General features: G+C 29.5%; 2 protein-coding genes across 7 annotated transcripts in view; one reads left to right on the forward strand and one right to left on the reverse strand.

Annotated features, from left to right (window-relative positions):
* Positions 1 to 19,666, reverse strand: part of GluClalpha (glycine receptor alpha 1) — a 241,254-nt gene that overhangs the window by 147,327 nt on the left and 74,261 nt on the right. The gene's annotated exons all lie outside the window — the stretch shown is intronic.
* Positions 6,423 to 19,666, forward strand: part of LOC142325413 (phosphatidylinositol 4-phosphate 5-kinase type-1 alpha-like) — a 134,500-nt gene continuing 121,256 nt past the window's right edge. Inside the window, exon 1 of the mRNA XM_075367148.1 lies at positions 6,423 to 6,640. Within this exon, the coding sequence (XP_075223263.1) occupies positions 6,638 to 6,640 (3 nt within the window). The 5' untranslated portion in view covers positions 6,423 to 6,637. The remainder of the gene's footprint in view (positions 6,641 to 19,666) is intronic.

Genomic DNA, 19,666 nt, shown 5'->3' on the forward strand with positions numbered 1-19,666 from the left:
ACTTTGTTAGATATTCTTAAATTCATTAAATGTTGGTTTTTAAAAAATATACTTAACCAAGAAATTTTTCCACTCTTTATAGAAATATTGTTGTTTTGAACCGAATAAGGTTATGTTACAATCGAATAATTTATTCTATGTTCATACAGAAATATAACAGTGATAACAATAAAAAAAAATTTCAGAAAAAAACCGTACGGTAAGAGTCTCGCAGATATCATTTCTTTATCTCAAAAAACAAAAATTTCTGTAATATAAATAAAACTGTTTTTAAGAAAATGATACTCATATCAAAAAAGGTAAGACGCCTACATTTCTATTATCAAAATCTGTTATTAATTTAGAATTTTGTTTAAAAAACTACATGTTAAGTAATGTAACACACAATAGATATACAATAATAGATAATAAACAATATTTAAGCGTTCCATATAATAAATAAAAAAATAGAAAAATTTGTTAAAAACTCTTACCGGCCCGATTTCATTTATTAAACAACAAATAATACATATCACATTTACAGTACTAATACAATTCTTATGATTATTTGTTTTTAATAAATGAAATCGGGACGGTTAAGAGTTTTTATGTTAGGTTTAGGTTAGGTCATGTTTAGATCTGTAAACGTAATTCGCTGAGTTCGCAGTTTGCGGACTGTTACCGGCGAAGTTCTAATGAACTCCGATTAAAATTCCTTAAAATAAAATAAATTAATTAAAATAAATATCCCGATTAAAATTTATTTTAATTTGAATGATTTTTTTCTTTTTTTTGTTTAAAATTATTTTCTATATAATATTGCAGAAATCTGAAGTCGAATACAATTTTAGAGACTGCCAAATTTTTTATTTATATAATAACACTTCCAGATGGTGGTAAGTAAAAAAAAAAATTATTGTACGTTGCAGAACCGGAAGATCCGATCGCGTATCTGTTGGTCTATCAATCTCAATTAATGGCACCGTCTCGAGAATGATCATCAGTTTCATACTGTTCGAAAACGGTTTTAATCAAAATATGGTGATTCATCTTATAAATTTAATTTAAAATAGAAATGTTAAATAACTTTTGGAGAGATCGTTTAATAACTTTAAGATTTGAAATCGAATATTATACATTATGAATAAATAGATTCATTAAACATATTCTTTGGCACAGAAATACATGAATTTAAAACGCTGGAAGGAATCATTGAATTTTTCCGACGTCTGCTTAGAACTTCAAACTTAGAACGTTTTTCAATAAGCGTCTCATGTAATAGGTAAAAATTGTTTTTGAATTACTTCTAGTGAAAGATTTCTCTCAGATATCTACTCTAAAGGTAAAAATAATGCTATACTAAAATTCTACGGATACAAATTATTAAGCAAGATTTGTAGTTACGTATGCAATCTTACATGAAAAATTAGAAACAAATATGTCCAAAAGGTATATCTCTTGTAGTTTTCTAAAAAAAACTGTTTTAAAATCCAAAAAAACGAGTCGAAAAGCATGTTTTGTTACATTTTTTATAAATCCATTTTATTAAGTTGTCGATAACCAAATAAAATTTACAAATAAGATAAGATTTTATAGAGAATTGAATTCTGATTAAAGTGAATATGAAACGAATAATTTTTTTAGAATTCTTTTTATTGAAAATAAAGCAAAAAACGTTTTTGAAAATCTATCACAGCATTTCGCCAGCCATAAACCGAAAACAAAGTGTTTCCCAAAGTGCTTAGTTTATAAATAAAATTTTTTCATTATTTTGATGAGAGGAATACAGCTGTAAAGTATGGAGAAACTTCCTGAAACACCTGGTACATAATGAATATTTATTAACAGAAAATTTAATTAACACTAAAAAAATAAATGTATAATTTAGAAATACTTTTTTTAAATTTATTAAAATTAACCAGTTTTTGACACTAAGTGTCATCATCAGGTTTAATAATTTATGTATTTTTAATAATAGAATTGTAAAAATAAATGTAGATATTTAAAAAGTAATTGGTTTTTAAATTTATCAATAAGCGACTATAATTTATTTAAATTACAATTTAAAAAGTAAAGCAGGATGTTATGACTGTTGTGTTTGTTTTACAAAAAAACAGTTTAATTGTTTCTCCAAGCTTAGCGATATCTTTTTGTAAAATAGAACTACTTTCATAATTACGTATAGAAAATTTTAATAAAATGTGACTTCATTTTTTTCCTTTAGTGACTTCACTTAAATGACTTTCATGTTTTTAAACATAAAAAATTTAATTTAGTCAATCCTACCTAATTTGAAATTATCTAATTTTTGTATGAGACCCAAGGTGTAATCTAAGCCTCTCTTGAAACTAACTGTAAAAAATATTAAATGGCTGCTATTTTGGTTAGGTTTACATGTAACTTCGAGTTTCTTAGTGCAAAAGTTTCGTTTTTCAATAGTCTTTAAAATAATTTGTCACAACCGTAACCTTTTCCATTTAAAATCTTTTAACTACCATCTAAGTGTTTGTGGGTACGGTGGTCTCATCCCGAAAAATCTGATCAAAAAGTAGAAGCATTTTCTAGATTTCATTTTTCTAACTTTAACTGTCGAAAAGTTATTTAAGGATGCCCGTACTTAACTAACATGTACACAAACAGACATACATATATGCATGAACAATATAAGACCAAACAGAAACCAGTATACAATCGCATTCAGAATTTGTAACCAAAATTTTACAATTCTAGAATTTCAAAAGTCGAAAGAGATAAAATACTGGAAGGGGATCGTGTTTCGATTAATCCCTCGTTTACAAACCTAATACGTTAATGACATAAAAAATTGTTGTCAGCGATTTGACACGTCATCGTTCGATTAAAAAAGTAGAATGACCTTTCTCAACCATAGCAAACATCGTAAGCCAAGCTTACTAAGGAAAATAAACAATGAAGGAGGGTTCTTTCGCCTCCTTCGATGAACCGAATGTACTCTTTTTATTTAGAAAAAAAAACTCGACTTATCGAAACCCAATAATTGTTTATCCCGCGTAAGCAATGAAAAATATTAGTAACTCGGTTATCGAAGATTTTTATTTTCTTTAATTTATATAACATAATAATACACAGTTCTCAAATTGTAAACGACGGGAAAAATTTAAATTTGAAGATAACTCCTCATATTACTGTAGTGAGTAAAATCAACGTATTCTATTTTTGTTTCGTCATCTATCCTAGTCTTTATTACAACTGAGACAAAACACTAGAGGATAAGATCGGCCCTATTCAGAATAGCTTTCTCTGAGAATAGTGATATTCATTCCTGCGATAAACAAAGTAAATGTAATTAATTTTTCCTGAGATATATATTTTACGATAATTTTTACCTTTAGGCTTTATTTATTTACTTATTTTACTATTGAAAAAATACATAAGATTAATTTTTTAAAGTCATATTTACACAATTCAGTCTATTGTAAGGACGTCTAAGATGTAAAATAACAATGTTTTGGCTATTTGAAAAAAAAATAAATAAATAAATTGGATTTATAAATAAAATTTATGTAAAAAATTACGGACGACTAATTCAAAACACATCAGAACTCCATAAATTTGCTGTAGCGGAAAAAAATTATTTTATTAACCGATGCACTTAAAAAAATAAGAAACGACCTAAATTGTTCTTCGCATCGTTACACGCGTATAGATTTTCTATGTCTAAAAAGCGTTCCACATGTTTTGAAATAGCTCGATAAAATAGTAAAGTGTCGTAACTTTCTAAACAACATTCATAACACTTATGGGCACATTTGGCATGTGTCCAGAACTGATTTCATTTTTTCTGTTTTTTTTTTATTATTATTTTGAATGATGACTTGGCGTAATTTTTTTTACTATTAGAACAGTGTTGTTTTTTCAATAAGATACTAGGATATTAATTTGTCTTAATAATCTATAAAAACAGCTGTTCTAATTACAAAAAATATATAATCCTGTTAATTTTATTTTTAAGTTATATAATTGGAAATATGGAGTATGACACAGTCGGACTCGACAGATATTTCTTCCTTATGCATTTCAAAATTATTACCTCAAAAAATATTAATTATTTACAGCAAATATACTTGTTAAAGCTTAATAATCCACTTTATAAAAATAAAATCGAGCTATGGTAGTATTTTTTTTTTCTTGATAATATCGCCTTATAAGCTGGAACTTGTGCGTGAGATATGGAAATGGAATTTTTTAGCGAATGAAAAATGTCATGCCTGACCGGGATTTTATTTTATTTCGCAATCATTATTTTGTCGAGGGAATTTAATTAAATTACTGAAATTCGGCTTTAAAAACAGGAAAAAATGAATAAATGTAACTCTTTTGGGTTAATTTTATAACTTTACTTGGTTTTACAGAAAATGTTCATCTGAAAACATGCAAAAAAATATATAATATTATTTTTTGTTAATAAATGAATCTTTTCGATATTTCTCCAAAAGGTATTTTTCAACGAACAATTTTCTAGTTTTCAGCACTTTTTTAAGTAATAGTTATTGCAATTGGTGATTATTATTTTTCTTTTTTTTTTTTTTTTTTTTTTTAATTTAACTATGTTATCATTTGTCGTAACAATGATTACTGATTTTAAACATTTTTACTTCCTTGTACGAAGTAAAGGAAGTATTGTAATCGCAAAATATTTCGGTTTTCAAATTTCAACGGAAATATCCATTTTGGAAGATGGATATCCATTACTAAAGATGGACGAAGCAGGAGCGATATAAAATGCCGAATAGCACAAGCTAAACGAGCCTTCAGTAAGAAATATAATTTGTTTACATCAAAAATGAATTTAAATGTCAGGAAAAGGTTTTTGAAAGTGTATGTTTGGAGTGTCGCTTTATATGGAAGTGAAACTTGGACAATCGGAGTATCTGAGAAGAAAAGGTTAGAAGCTTTTGAAATGTGGTGCTATAGGAGAATGTTAAAAATCAGATGGGTGGATAAAGTGACAAATGAGGAGGTATTGCGGCAAATAGATGAAGAAAGAAGCATTTGGAAAAATATACTTAAAAGAAGAGACAGACTTATAGGCCACATACTAAGGCATCCTGGAATAGTCGCTTTAATTTTGGAAGGACAGGTAGAAGGGAAAAATTGTGTAGGCAGGCCACGTTTGGAATATGTAAAACAAATTGTTAGGGATGTAGGATGTAGAGGGTATACTGAAATGAAACGACTAGCACTAGATAGGGAATCTTGGAGAGCTGCATCAAACCAGTCAAATGACTGAAGACAAAAAAAAAAAATCCATTTTGATCATCCCTGAATTCATTTTGACAATGAGTTTTGGCGTGACGTCTGTACGAATGAATCTCGCATAACTCAAAATCGATTAGCCGTTGGACGTTAAAATTTTGAATTTAGGACTGGTGTAACATCTAATTGTGCTACTCCCCTTTTGATTCTAATCGACTGGACCTAAAGTGTCCAAAAAAGCCCAAAATCAAAAAACATTGGATTTTGGACTTCTTTCTTCTTAACTGCAGTAATAAGCCCTCATTGAGAGATTTTCAACGATACATCGTAAGTGGTACTTATTTTTATTGGTACCAGAGTTATAACCAAATAAAATTTTAATTAATGAAATATTTGGATCTTATAATGGGAAGGCACATCGGTTCAAATCAGACTTCATCATTTTTTTAAATTTAAATAAATTGATTCATTTATAATCAATTATTAACCTCTGATTAAACAATAAAAAAAAAATTATGAAAAAATATCAGAAGTTATTAATCAAATAAAATTTTATGTACTTTTCATTTTAAAAAAAAAATTATACATGTAATTTAATACGTAAAAGGAAGTCATGCGATGTCCACACCAGATTTTTTTTTATTCAACTTACTAAAAGCACCGGTTTTTTTCAGTTAAATTAGTAATTTTTGTTAGAAATAAATATTATTCTGAAAATTGTCTATAACATGATATCAGTCGATAAGAAGAAATATTGCCCAAACTGGGCGTTTTTGACAAAATATGAGATGATATAAAAGCGGTGTAAAGGACCATATTGTTTAATTTTTGCGTAAAAATTGGTATTATGTGGTTTTCTTTTTTAGATAAATTTCAGTAATGAAATCAAATTCTGTAGATTAATAGAAGCCGACCGGGTGAATGGATGAAACGGATCGAAATATTAAAGGATTAAAATAAAACCATCATAGGATTTTATTTTTATTGATATGTCTTCACACTCATCGGTTAATATTTAAGTGGGTCTAGTAATACATGAAGTACTTTATAAGTCTTTATCAATAGGATTTATAAAAAAAAACATCAAAATAAAAACGGATATAATAAAAATAGATTTTAACAGCGGAAACTGTGGTAATTTAATACCGATTATTATTTTTTTTGTTTGTTTCTTATTTGCGTTTTTCCTTCATCAACTCATACGTCATTACGCATATTTCTCAAATCAAGACAGCAACTATACCAAAAGCACGTATACATATCTTTAAAAGACTGTAATGATTTAGTTTTTTTTATCGACAATTGTATTTTAAAGTACAGTTATTAAATTAGTATAAAAATTTATTTTTTGTTTTATACAATATAATGGAATTTTACTTTTTTTGAAGATAGATTAATTATTTGTAAAAGCTTCAACTAAATTATGGTAAGTTATTATTTATTTAAATTTTTTATTATTTGTTTTGCTATTTTACACCCATTTTCCAATTTTTTTTTTTTTTTTTTTTTTTTTTTGTCTTCAGTCATTTGACTGGTTTGATGCAGCTCTCCAAGATTCCCTATCTAGTGCTAGTCGTTTCATTTCAGTATACCCTCTACATCCTACATCCCCAACAATTTGTTTTACATACTCCAAACGTGGCCTGCCTACACAATTTTTCCCTTCTACCTGTCCTTCCAAAATTAAAGAGACTATTCCAGGATGCCTTAGTATGTGGCCTATAAGTCTGTCTCTTCTTTTAACTATATTTTTCCAAATGCTACTTTCTTCATCTATTTGCCGCAATACCTCTTCATTTGTCACTTTATCCACCCATCTGATTTTTAACATTCTCCTATAGCACCACATTTCAAAAGCTTCTATTCTTTTCTTCTCAGATATTCCGATTGTCCAAGTTTCACTTCCATATAAAGCGACACTCCAAACATACACTTTCAAAAATCTTTTCCTGACATTTAAATTAATTTTTGATGTAAACAAATTATATTTCTTACTGAAGGCTCGTTTAGCTTGTGCTATTCGGCATTTTATATCGCTCCTGCTTCGTCCATCTTTAGTAATTTTACTTCCCAAATAACAAAATTCTTCTACCTCCATAATCTTTTCTCCTCCTATTTTCACATTCAGCGGTCCATCTTTGTTATTTCTACTACATTTCATTACTTTTGTTTTGTTCTTGTTTATTTTCATGCGATAGTTCTTGCGTAGGACTTCATCTATGCCGTTCATTGTTTCTTCTAAATCCTTTTTACTCTCGGCTAGAATTACTATATCATCAGCAAATCGTAGCATCTTTATCTTTTCACCTTGTACTGTTACTCCGAATCTAAATTGTTCTTTCACATCATTAACTGCTAGTTCCATGCAAAGATTAAAAAGTAACGGAGATAGGGAACATCCTTGTCGGACTCCCTTTCTTATTAGGGCTTCTTTCTTATGTTCTTCAATTGTTATTGTTGCTGTTTGGTTCCTGTACATGTTAGCAATTGTTCTTCTATCTCTGTATTTGAACCCTAATTTTTTTAAAACGCTGAACATTATATTCCAATCTACGTTATCGAAAGCCTTTTTTAGGTCTATAAACGCCAAGTATGTTGGTTTGTTTTTCTTTAATCTTCCTTCTACTATTAATCTGAGGCCTAAAATTGCTTCCCTTGTCCCTATACTTTTTCTGAAACCAATTTTCCAATAGAAATGTAATATTTCTACATTAAAGACAATAGCAATATTACTACTGCAGCAGCATAGCTACAAAGGAAATATGTAGATTTGGGTATCGTGGTTTTTTTGAAAATGTTGATGTTCAAGACCTCCACAGTTCAAAATAAAAAAAGTTATAGAGATTAACGGAAGATGTATGTACGTACATACATCAATTAGTTATACTTGTATCGGCTGGTATTTTAATTAATATTTCCGAACTGTTTCACCATAAATTCTTCTAAAATGAAATTTCAATATTTATTTATTGATAGTATTAAATTTTTCAAAAAATAAAAATAAAAACCGTAGTTTTCACAACTTTTAATTTTTTACCTTTTGTATAGTGATCGTAGAAAATTGAGCTTTACGATGAAAGTACTTTCAAGTTATTTAAAATACCAATTTTTTTTTAATCGACCAGATTTAAGAGTGGGATAATATTTAACACTATTTCTAAACAGTTGTCTCCATCTTGAAAACCTGTTGAAGAAAAAAATTAAAATTTGGCACAAATAACGTTACATATCCCAGGTTTGGACTGATTTTCGACCCAATCGAACAAGTTTGGACATAAAAAAACCCATTTTTTTGTTAATTATTTTTTTTTTTTTTGCCTCATTGAACAGCATTGCATGAAATTTGGCCTACTTACTGAAGTAAATAATTACTCCAATAAATTATATTTTAAACCCCCAAAAAACAATGACTGAAAGAACCCTACTTAAAATATTAACTTTTTTAACCTTTAATTTGCAAGATTGAAAACCTAACTGAACTAGTATTATTTAACAGTATTGAGATTTTTTTAAAAAAAGGATCCCTTGAGACCTAACTTAAAAACAGTTTTTTGAATATTTTATAATTTCTGATTGTTCATCTGTTTTTTAAGTCGTGGAAATTACTACAATTTTCACATGAGGTAGTGTCGACCAAATCTTTTTAATAAACATTTTAATTTTTTTATTTATTTTTTTAGCAATTATACTCTAAATATAATGTAATTTCGGTGATAAAAATGTCATTTGGTTAAGGTTGTCAATTAGGATTCAACATTTTTACTAAAATTTTTTTTCTCAATTATATTTTTAAGATAATAAATAAATTGCATAACTTTTAAGGTAATTAGCCTTAAAAATTTATGATCAAAGGAATCAAATAAAGCCCATCTTTTCTTTACTGAACATTTTGATTTTTTTCGTAGTCGTACTTTAAATACTGCACAATAGAATTATTAATATTTAAAAACATTATGGCGTATTTGAAATAAAATTCTGACAAGATCAAGGGAAAATTACACAACGTTTTGTTGTGCAACCCTTTACCGGATTTTTTTTCTATCATTCATTTAACCGGTTTGAAGATATTCTTCATTCCTTTCTGTTCTGTATATGTTTATTACATCCATTATCCTCGATTATTAGTTTCATATTCTATAATATCCAACCATTACCACGTTATCTAAAATATTCACAAATAAAAATTTGGTGTTATTTGTAAATATTTGTTTTTACTTACTGTAAATATTAAACGTTTCTTGTTTAATATATACCTTTCTCCTTTAAAAGATTCTGCCACACATTTTTTTTCCTAAGTAGTCTTAATATTAAACGTTTCTTGTTTAATATATACCTTTGTCCTTTAAAAGATTCTGCCACACATTTTTTTCTTAAGTAGTCTTACGGCCAATCCATTTTGAATTTTACCGATTAATTTCATTTTACCGACTAGTTTTCAACGTCATATTGCAATGCCGCATTCAAAAAGGCCACTACTCTTTTCCAAATTATTTGTCCAGTTTTCTGCGATTCATGAGTCTGTACAAGAATGAATTCTATACAGTTGATACCGGTGAACTTTAATGGTTGGGGTTCAATTAAACACACATCTCAGGATGGTCGGCCTGAGTCTGTACAAGACTATACCTCATTTACATATCATACAGACCATCCTAACCTTATTGGGCCAAAGAGTGGGATGATTATTATTTACTAGTTGACAATATTGCAACGTACACGTAAAGAAAATAAATAAATTAATGCAATCTGTTCAACTTGTCAACAACAAACAATCCCTCAAACGGCCCATTGAGATGAAAATGACATGTAAATGGGTGAGATGTAGTCTTGTACAGACCAACCATTCCTGAGACCTGTAGTTAATTGAACCGACTCCACTGTATAGCATTCAAATTCGTATAAAAGTAACCAACTTTTACTAGGATTTAAAACTCAGAAACTTTGACTTAGAAAATCAGCTGTTAAACAAATGATTTTGCGATAAAGGATCTTTGTCGTAAACTTAAATAATTCATATTTAAATTCAATAAAATAAACAAATTAAAAGACGCCAGAATATGCAGGTTAATTTACTTTGCGTATGCTCAAGTAGTAGTAGTGTATGGCATAAAGGCACGGGGTGGTGCTGCTAATGTGCACTTTAATAAAGTAACAATAATACAAAAGCATATATTAAAAGGAACCTTGGGGAAACGCAGGCTTTACTCTACTAAAGAACTCCTTCAAGAATTCCGTGTACTAAAAATCAGGCAACTATGTAATAAAAATCTACTGTTTTATATGTATATATATATATATATATATATATATATATACAGAAATAGGTGTCCATTTATCCATCGTGATCCATATTACAGTCTAAGAACATTAACTTTTGTAAATACCTGTACTGACTTAAATGTGTGTAGAAGACAATTCAAATATATCTTGGAAAAATTAATCAATTACGTTCCACATCATTTTACGTACGGAAATTTAATCTTACCAAGGTCATAAAAGAGATGGGTGATTGGATTATGTCTACTGACATTTTAAATTTTCAATTTAATAAAAAAAAAATAATGCACAATCTATTTTGATGTAATTTAGTTATCAGGTCCGCTTATCTAGTATCATATATATATAAATATGTATTTATTTATAGGTATCATTAATACCTAGTTATAGGTATATCTTATTTGCTAACATGAATGATAATTATTTATTTTTTTATTTTTGTTTGACGATATCGCCACATAAGCTTGAAGCTTGTGCGTGGGATATGGAAATGGAATTTTGTAGGGTATGAAAAATAACATGCTTGACCGGGATTCGAACCCGGGACCTCCGGATGAAAGGCCGAGAAGCTACCATTCTGCCACGGAGATCGGCGGATTGTGTTTATTTTGTTAATTTTATTAATATTAATGCTGTAGTTTTTTGGTTGAAAGGTTCATTTTAATGTTATTTTCAATCTATATTTAATACGTTAGGATAATATTTTTAAGATATTTATAATTTTCTTTGTTTTTTTGCTGCTCAAAATGTAATGCCTCATACCTATGCACAGGATTTTTGTTTGCAGGTATTAATTTCTTATAATTTATATATGTATTATTTTACTCTAATTTATAATCTGTTATTCTAATTTATAATAAGGTGATAAATTTTATTTATTTACTATTATTCACGCAGAATTCTGGTTGAGAATTGTGTCCCCAATTTTCTGCAATAACTCGATTGTTTGTAAATAATTTTTAAAAATAAGGTGTTATTTTGTTTAGAATAAAAGGCTCAATATTTTAGCTAATAAAACTTATTTTATGATTATTATTATTATTATTATTCAACCATTCCGAGTTATAAAAGTTTTAAAAAACTGACATTTTTTTAAATTTGCGAAATTGTTAAAAAATTTTATCGTAATTTTCCATTTATGAAAGAAATTCGTACAAAAATACATACCAAGTATTATAATAATTCCTCAGTTATAAATTCTTCTTTAAAAATCTCAAAAATGGAGGATAAGGTAAACGAAAAGGAAGTCACCATTATTTTATAGGCATTTTTTATTCTTTTTAATTTTTACAATCTGAAAATGAGCAGTCAAGTACACCTTTTTGATTCACTACGTATATACTAATATTGTGAATATTATACGTTATAATTGAAAGAAAAAACATACACATATATATATATTCATACATAAAAAGGAAGAAAAGAAGTAAAGATAATATTAATTTCTTTCTTTCCATTTTATGCCGGTCTCCCCTCCTTCACAGTGCTTCTTTCTTTATACACCAGGCTATATATATATATACATTGAGATATTACACTCTTACAAAATACTACATACTACAAATGAATTTACGCTTAGAAAGTTTTTTTCATGCCTGGTCTCAGACTGAGACTCCTCAGACAGAGACGTTAATTTAACTTCACTAAAGTCAATCAAGTCAAAGTTTATTGACTTTAAAGTTAATCGGTAACATTGAAAATGAAAAGTAAATTTACTCGGGTCCTCCAGTAAACGGGTAGGTTTACGTAGGTAGGTTGGCGATTAGGTACGTTTAAAATTTTATAATTATAATCATGCTTCTTATTTTGTAAAAAGTAATAAGAAATTTATTTATTTATTTTTTTAATTAGTGATTTTTTATCATAATCTTAATTTCTCCTAAAAACAGTTTGACTAATTTAATTAAAATTTAAACACTTATTATCGGACCGCTTGGATTAATTCTAGTTATTTCGGTTCAATGGAGTAAATATTAAATATTATGAATAAGTAAATGGTAATATCTGAAGATTAAAAAAATTTCTCCCGACGCGGTCTTAATCTAGAGGTCACTCTAAACATCGTACCGGGACTGGATAGAGTTCAGTGAAATATTTAAAAGTTTATATCTTGGTGTCCGTTATTTGTACCGCAGCGGAATTAAACTAGAAAACCCCTGGTTTGACCGAGATAAACCTCGGTTTCAATGTCGTAAGGGCTCGGCAGGAGCAAGAAGAGCTACGGAGAGCGCACCGCACCGTCCGTTAATGAGAACACCGCGCGCTCGGGTGAGATCGGGCCGCTCTGCCGGGGAGGAGGACCACCGGCATAAAAAGGAAGAAAAAGAAGGAAAGATGCTATTAATTTCTTCCTTTCCACTTTATACGGGTCTCCCTTTCCCTCCCGACCATCCGTTTACACCGCTTCTTTCTTTATACTCCCGACGACACCGGTAAGCGAATGAAGAAGTCGAGTGAGAGACACTCCTTGTAGGCTTTCAAGACCTGTCTCATTAAAATTTAGCGATTACTTCGGTACACTTTAAAAAAAATCCTTAATATAACACAATGCAATGCGCAATATTTCAAGAACTCGTGCACAACTACATTCAGCTGTTCATTTTAACATTTTACAAAAGATTTTTTTTTCTTTTTATGAAAAGCACTATTAACGAAAATAATAGTTTGCTAAAACTATTTAAAAAAACGACCAATGTATCTCATTTTTCTACGTTAATAGGACTGGAAATCTAAATACTTCTTAATGTTGTTCTCACTAGCAAAAAAATAAGATTATCTCTCACTCGCTGTGTGTGTGTGTGTATACGTGCGCGCGCGCGAGCGTGTGTGCATGTATGCGCGCAATATAAAATTAACGAGTATCCTATACAACTAAGAGTAGATGTTCAACATTTTTCTATTCACAGTTTACTGTTTTCTTGTAATTTATTTTTTACAGACAAGCTTTTGCATCTTTCACACTTAACTTCGTAATGCAAGATGCTTAAAATTTAACCCTACTTTCTGTGATGAAATTAAAAGATTATATTTATCCATTAGTACTTTACAGAGCTAGAGAAGTTTATACCTTATGAAATATTGAAAAACAAATGTTTAACTATTATATTCATCATTAGTTTAACTATTAAAAGGTTATAAAAATGGGAATAAATTCAGTCTCTAAGTATGTATATTTAATTCCATAACTGTAACGGTCGTACGACGACCTGATGCGAAATATCAATGACACTAAAAAAATGGTACTGACACTGCCGATAACGAAAGCATATCGTGTTGGACTTATAAAAGAAAATACGATTAAGTGAAGCAGTATTTTTTAAAAATCAGAATGCCGAGCTCACCGAAATGTAGGTGATATACCACCCTACAAGCAAGACTACACTCTATTTTCTGTACGGACATCCGTATAATGAACATCATTAATCACAGAGAAAATACTTCGATTTATGCCGCTTCTACTACCAACGTTTTAAAATAGATGAGGAACGATGGACTTTAGTCCATCGTTCCTCGTCGTATATACAACATATATATGCATATATACAAAATCATGTATACAAAAATATATTTCGTTTTATTAATATTCTATGATCCCCATCGCAGCTTCGCCCGCGCTATACGGTTACTTGCGTCTCCCGTCGCGGTCACGGAATATTTCACCGGAAAGGGCTTTGTCCGCTAGGCTCCCCTGTGTTCATTTAACTCATTCTAGTGAGAATACTAATGAGAAATAAAAATTAAAGTCTGTTCAATTTATAAAAACTATTAGTGTATTGTAATTTCTTCAATGCAACAGTTTGATCAGTACAGGACCCACTAATTGGTTTTTAGATTTCCTGTCGCGGATTCGCTCGCGATATACATAATCAGATAGCAAACATTAATTACCATCACAATGTTACCAAATCCCATAAAGATTGATTCAATACCGGTAGCAAAAAAAGGCAAAAATGGGAAAAGAATTGTTTTTTTACATCTTCAAATAATAAAATTAAAAAAACCCGAAAATGGTTACTAGATATTTATCTAAAGCGTATTTGCAAACCCAAATCGAGATATCTCGTTTAATATAGTCGGAAATGGGGAAAATTTACAATAATTTTTTTCGAAATCTTTTTACCTTACTTCACTCCTTTTAAGGTCAATTTAAAAGCAAATCTAGAAATTGATTTTTACTTCCTTGTACGAAGTAAATGAAGTATTATAATCGCGAAAAATTTCGGTTTTCAGATTTAAACGGAAATATCTCTTTTTACCATACCTGAATCCTTTTTGACTAGTTTGACGTCTGTACGTACGTACGTATGTATCTCGCATAACTCAAAAACGATTAGTCGTATGATGTTCCAATTTGGATTTAGGACTGTTGTGACATCTACTTGTGCACCTCCCCTTTTGAGTGCAATCGACTAAACAAAAAGTGTCTAAAAAAGCCAAAAATCAAAAATATTTTGATTTTGGACATTTTCTTAACTGTAGTAATAAACTGTCATTGAGAGCTTTCCAACGATAAACCACAAGTGGTACTTCTTTTCATTGGTTCCAGAGTTAATAGCCAAATGAAATTTTAATTAATGAAATATTTGGATCTTGCAAGGGGAAGGCATATCGGTTCGAATTAGACTTCATCTCCTTTTTTTTTTAACTTTTATTTTTTTAAATTGAAATATATTGATTTATTAATAATTATTAACCTGTGATTGTAAAAAAATTCTTTAATAAATAATAATTCAAAAAGAACAATAAAAAAAATGAAAAAATATCAGAAGTTTTTAATGAAATAAAATTTTATGTTCTTTTCATTTTAAAAAATGTGTGTATGTAATTTAATAGGCGTACAAGGAAGTCATCTGATGACCACATCAGATTTTTCCTTATTCACATGAGATTATACACACCAAAAATCAAGTTGATACATGTTTTACTGACAAATTAAAAAATAATTGTAAATTTCATTATTACTCTATTTTAACCCTTTAAACTCGGAATTTCATAAAATCCGTCTTGAGTGCGCTCTTACACCGTAAGAAGAACAATAAAAAATTTCATCAATTTATCTCGAGTAGTTGATCAATTTATCTGGAAGTTGATTATGAATCACATAAGACTGTTTTTTATACAGATTATATATTATTAAAAATACGATAGTATGTTATAACAAAAGTTTCGTCTTATTTCAGTTTCTATTGAGTGCAGTTTATTCACACATTGCTTAACACGTATAACACTTTTTTTCAGACAGAAATGTAAATTAATTTTTTACACGATCTGCCCATTAATATAATCCATTAAATAAATTAAATGTCATCAATATAAGAAAACAATTTTTTTAATTAATTGATACTTAAAATAATAAATTATTTAAATAGGCCTATTCAATTTAATACGTTCGATATCAGTGAAAAAAAATAAGTAGGAGTGATTAAATCGATTATGTAAACAGTTTATCGTTATTAAACAAAGTATAAGAAGGGTCTTATAAACGGAATTATTTTTTTATAAAATCATAATCGTTATGTTTAAACGTCGGTTCGCAATGCTACCCTAGATTCGGGAAAATATTATACACAATTTAATAGATATTTTTAGATAGTTATGTAGTAGTTCTATATAAAAAAAGTCCCTTTCGGCACGCCGGAAGGCGGAGGTAGATTTCACCGGTGCTAAGTAGGGGGTTAAAAAAGAATTCCACCTTAAAGGTAAGGAAAACTTGAAATTTACTCAATACGACAATGGCTGCATGTGAAAAGAGTTTCACATATTTACCAGACGACAAGCCCGATCTTCTTAAAATTCTAGTTTGGTCATCCCTTGCCGTAAAGGTTGGTCATATCAAAATTTGTTTCAGACAAAAGTTTTAGGAAATATTTAGAGGACTAATGAACACTTTAAACCGATTCGATATTGTGCCTGTTAAGGGAGCTATGATTCTTTTTGTCTTCGAAACCCAACATTTTCCACCCCCTGGGCCAATGATTGGTGATATTAAAAAACTTTGCTTAGATAAATTTTAGGCTCTTATCCAAAGAATAGTAGGAACTTTAAACAAATTCGATATTTTACTTAAAAGAAAGTTATAACGAATTTTGTTTTTTTTTTAAAAAGCCTCCCATTCCACCCTCATGGTTCGATTTTGCCCATTAACGAACTCAACCGAGATTTTGGGTAGTTATATTTTATGTATCAATTTGAAAACGATTGGCGTAAAATTAAGGCAGTTATAGTATCTACAAAAAAGTGAGATAAACAGTGTTTCTAAAACGCTGAGCTGGCTATACTTTTTCGGATTCTACTTGTAAAACTAAACAAAAAATATCCTTAGGAAAATAGGCAATTTCTCCTACTTTCTCCCCCAGTCCGCCATTTTGTTATTTTTATATACTAATTTATATCTCAAGTTTGTATAAACGAATCGCATTAGTGTTTGGTAAGCGTCTTGTTAATGAAGTTTAAAAATAACAAAAAAATCAGTACTTAAATACCTTCGCAAATTACAAAATGGCGGCCATGTTTATTTTCCAATCCGTTACATCTTCATAAATATTAGTTTTATAAAATTGTATGTTATTTGCTAAAATATTATACCTTTAAATGCCTTTAAAATGCCTTTTATTTTTTTAAATCGGTTAACAAATAGTCGAGTTGCGGGAGAAAATTGATATTGTAATTTTGTGTCATAATTATTGGGTCTATTATTGTGAGAAAATTATTACTTAATTTGATACTAATTTACAAAACTAAATTTAACAATAAAAAAAGACAATTAATATTTCATCGAATTGAACGTATAGTGGAGGACATGAAAACAAACAAGTAATTACATCAATTTTCTGCCATGACTATTATTATATTATTGTTAACCGATTTAAAAATAAATAAATTGTCATTTTGTTCAAAATAAAAGGCTTAATATTTTATCAAAACATAAATTTTGATAAAACTAATATTTTTGAGGATATAACGGATTGAAAAATAAACATGGCCGCCATTTTGTAATTTGCAAAGGCATTTTAGTCCTGATTTTTTGCTAATTTTAAAACTTTATTACCAAGACGTTTACCAAAATTTAATGTGATTCATCTATCTGAACTTTAGATATAAATTTTTATAAAAAAGTAACAAAATGACGGACAGGAGGAGAACAAAGGAGAAATTGTTGTTTTTCCTAAGGAAATTTTTTGTTTAGTTTTACAAATAGAATCCGAAAAAGTATAGCCAGACACCATTTTAGAAATATCTTGTATGAGTTAGAAATATCTTATATCTTGTATATATATATATATATATATATATATATATATAACGTTTGAACTGACGGGGGTTTTGGGATCTAGGGGATGCAAGACGCGAAGATTTGTCAAAATTTTCCGGAAGTCTAATCGTGGTATCCATTAGAATAGGTAGCTTTCTTATGAAATCTACCTAAAAAATGAATTATAATTAACTGCAAAATTATTTTTGTTATAATTAGCTTTCACCATACATTTTTTAACAGTTTTATACATTTATTTTTTAACCTTTACCTTGTACGCTACTTTCTACTGTTCAAAAGGCAGTGAACACATTTTTATTCATTGCTTCACAACAAAGATTTATTTAATTATTGTCCCCTGTACAAATGAGTTGAATATCCGGGTGGAATGCGTGTAAATTATCTTAGGTAAAAGAGACGCTACATACGAATATTATCGTCCGGAAAATTTCCATCCGTTTTTTTTGGGTTCCTTAGGTGTCAAACTTCAAGATCCGATGAAAATTGCATGTGCCCAAATTGAATCGATTACAATATTTTCCCTCCTAGAGTTATAGCCCTGCTATTACAGCGCTATCTAAACGGGAAAGTAACAAGTTAAGGGAACGTATTTATAATAGCTTTTCTAAAAGTAATATTTTTATGCGTACATCTCTTAGATGAATCATCTTTCTACGCGAATCCATTAACGTATTAATGTTGATTACACGTTCTGTTTCTCGCCGATCCCTTATTGTAGGTATCGTGCTAAAACGTTACAAATATCAACGCATTAGGCATTTTTGCATAATCAAAAAGTAGTTGAGCGATGAAAACCGGTATAGAAGTTCATTTTTACACATTCTTTTAGGCAACAATGAATCCAGAGCACGACCGAACGAGCAGATATAGGGTTGCGGAAAACGTTTGTTGCAATTCCATCTAAAATTAGGTATTTACCATCAAATAAAAAATGTAACGTAACTTTTTAAGGTTGTAGAATTTTCGGTAATTATTTTTTGTTTGATGCAAAACAAAAATGCATATAATCTTTTGAGATTATGGCAGATATTAAATGAACTTAAATATACCAAGACTGTTTTAGGTAAAACTATTAAAAAAGGTTTTATGTATTTTTTTATTCGGATGCATTTTAAATTATTTGTATTATAACATAATATATTTTTATTATATTATAATAAAGTATAATGTATTAATTAAAATATAATGTGTGGCACTTAGGAAAGTACCACAGCGGTACGGTGCAGTCTTAACGGTCCCGGTGACGGTGCTATCGGCGACGGTCGGAACTAACTAAACTAATGTAATCTCACAACTTTTATAGAACAAATTTGCTTGTACGGTCGGCAGGCTGGTGTAGCCACAAGACTTAACGTGCCAGGTACCGTGTCGACCGGGCAATCTAGTTCGAGATCCAAGTTACGTTTTTTTACACTTTAAATATTATTCATTTATTTAATTCTACCGCTCACCTGTAACGTCACAGCATAGCAATAGTTAACAGCATTTTTTAGGGTGGGGGTGCGATTTTGGAAATATTGTTATTTTTTAATTATTAACAAGTGTGCCTAGAAAAATATGTCTTTAATTAGGCAAAATCTCGAGATACTGAGGGGTGACCTTGCTCTACAGCCTCACCCGTTGACCTTTTAAGTTAAAAATTTAATGACATCACTGCCCCATATATAGAAGTAATCTGAACAAGTTTGATCAAAATCGGTCCAGTAGATCTGAAGATATAAGGTAATTTAGACTTCAACACCGAACACACGCGCGCGCGCGCGCGCGCGTGCGTACATACGAATATTATCGTCCGGAAAATTTCCATCCGTTTTTTTTGGGGGGTTCCTCAGGTGTCAAAACGTCAAGATCCGGTGAATACCGCATATTCCCAAATTGGATCGATTACAATACTTTCCCTTC

The sequence above is a fragment of the Lycorma delicatula genome, chromosome 5, assembly GCF_047948215.1.
Source record: "Lycorma delicatula isolate Av1 chromosome 5, ASM4794821v1, whole genome shotgun sequence".
Classification (NCBI taxonomy): Eukaryota; Metazoa; Arthropoda; class Insecta; order Hemiptera; family Fulgoridae; genus Lycorma; species Lycorma delicatula.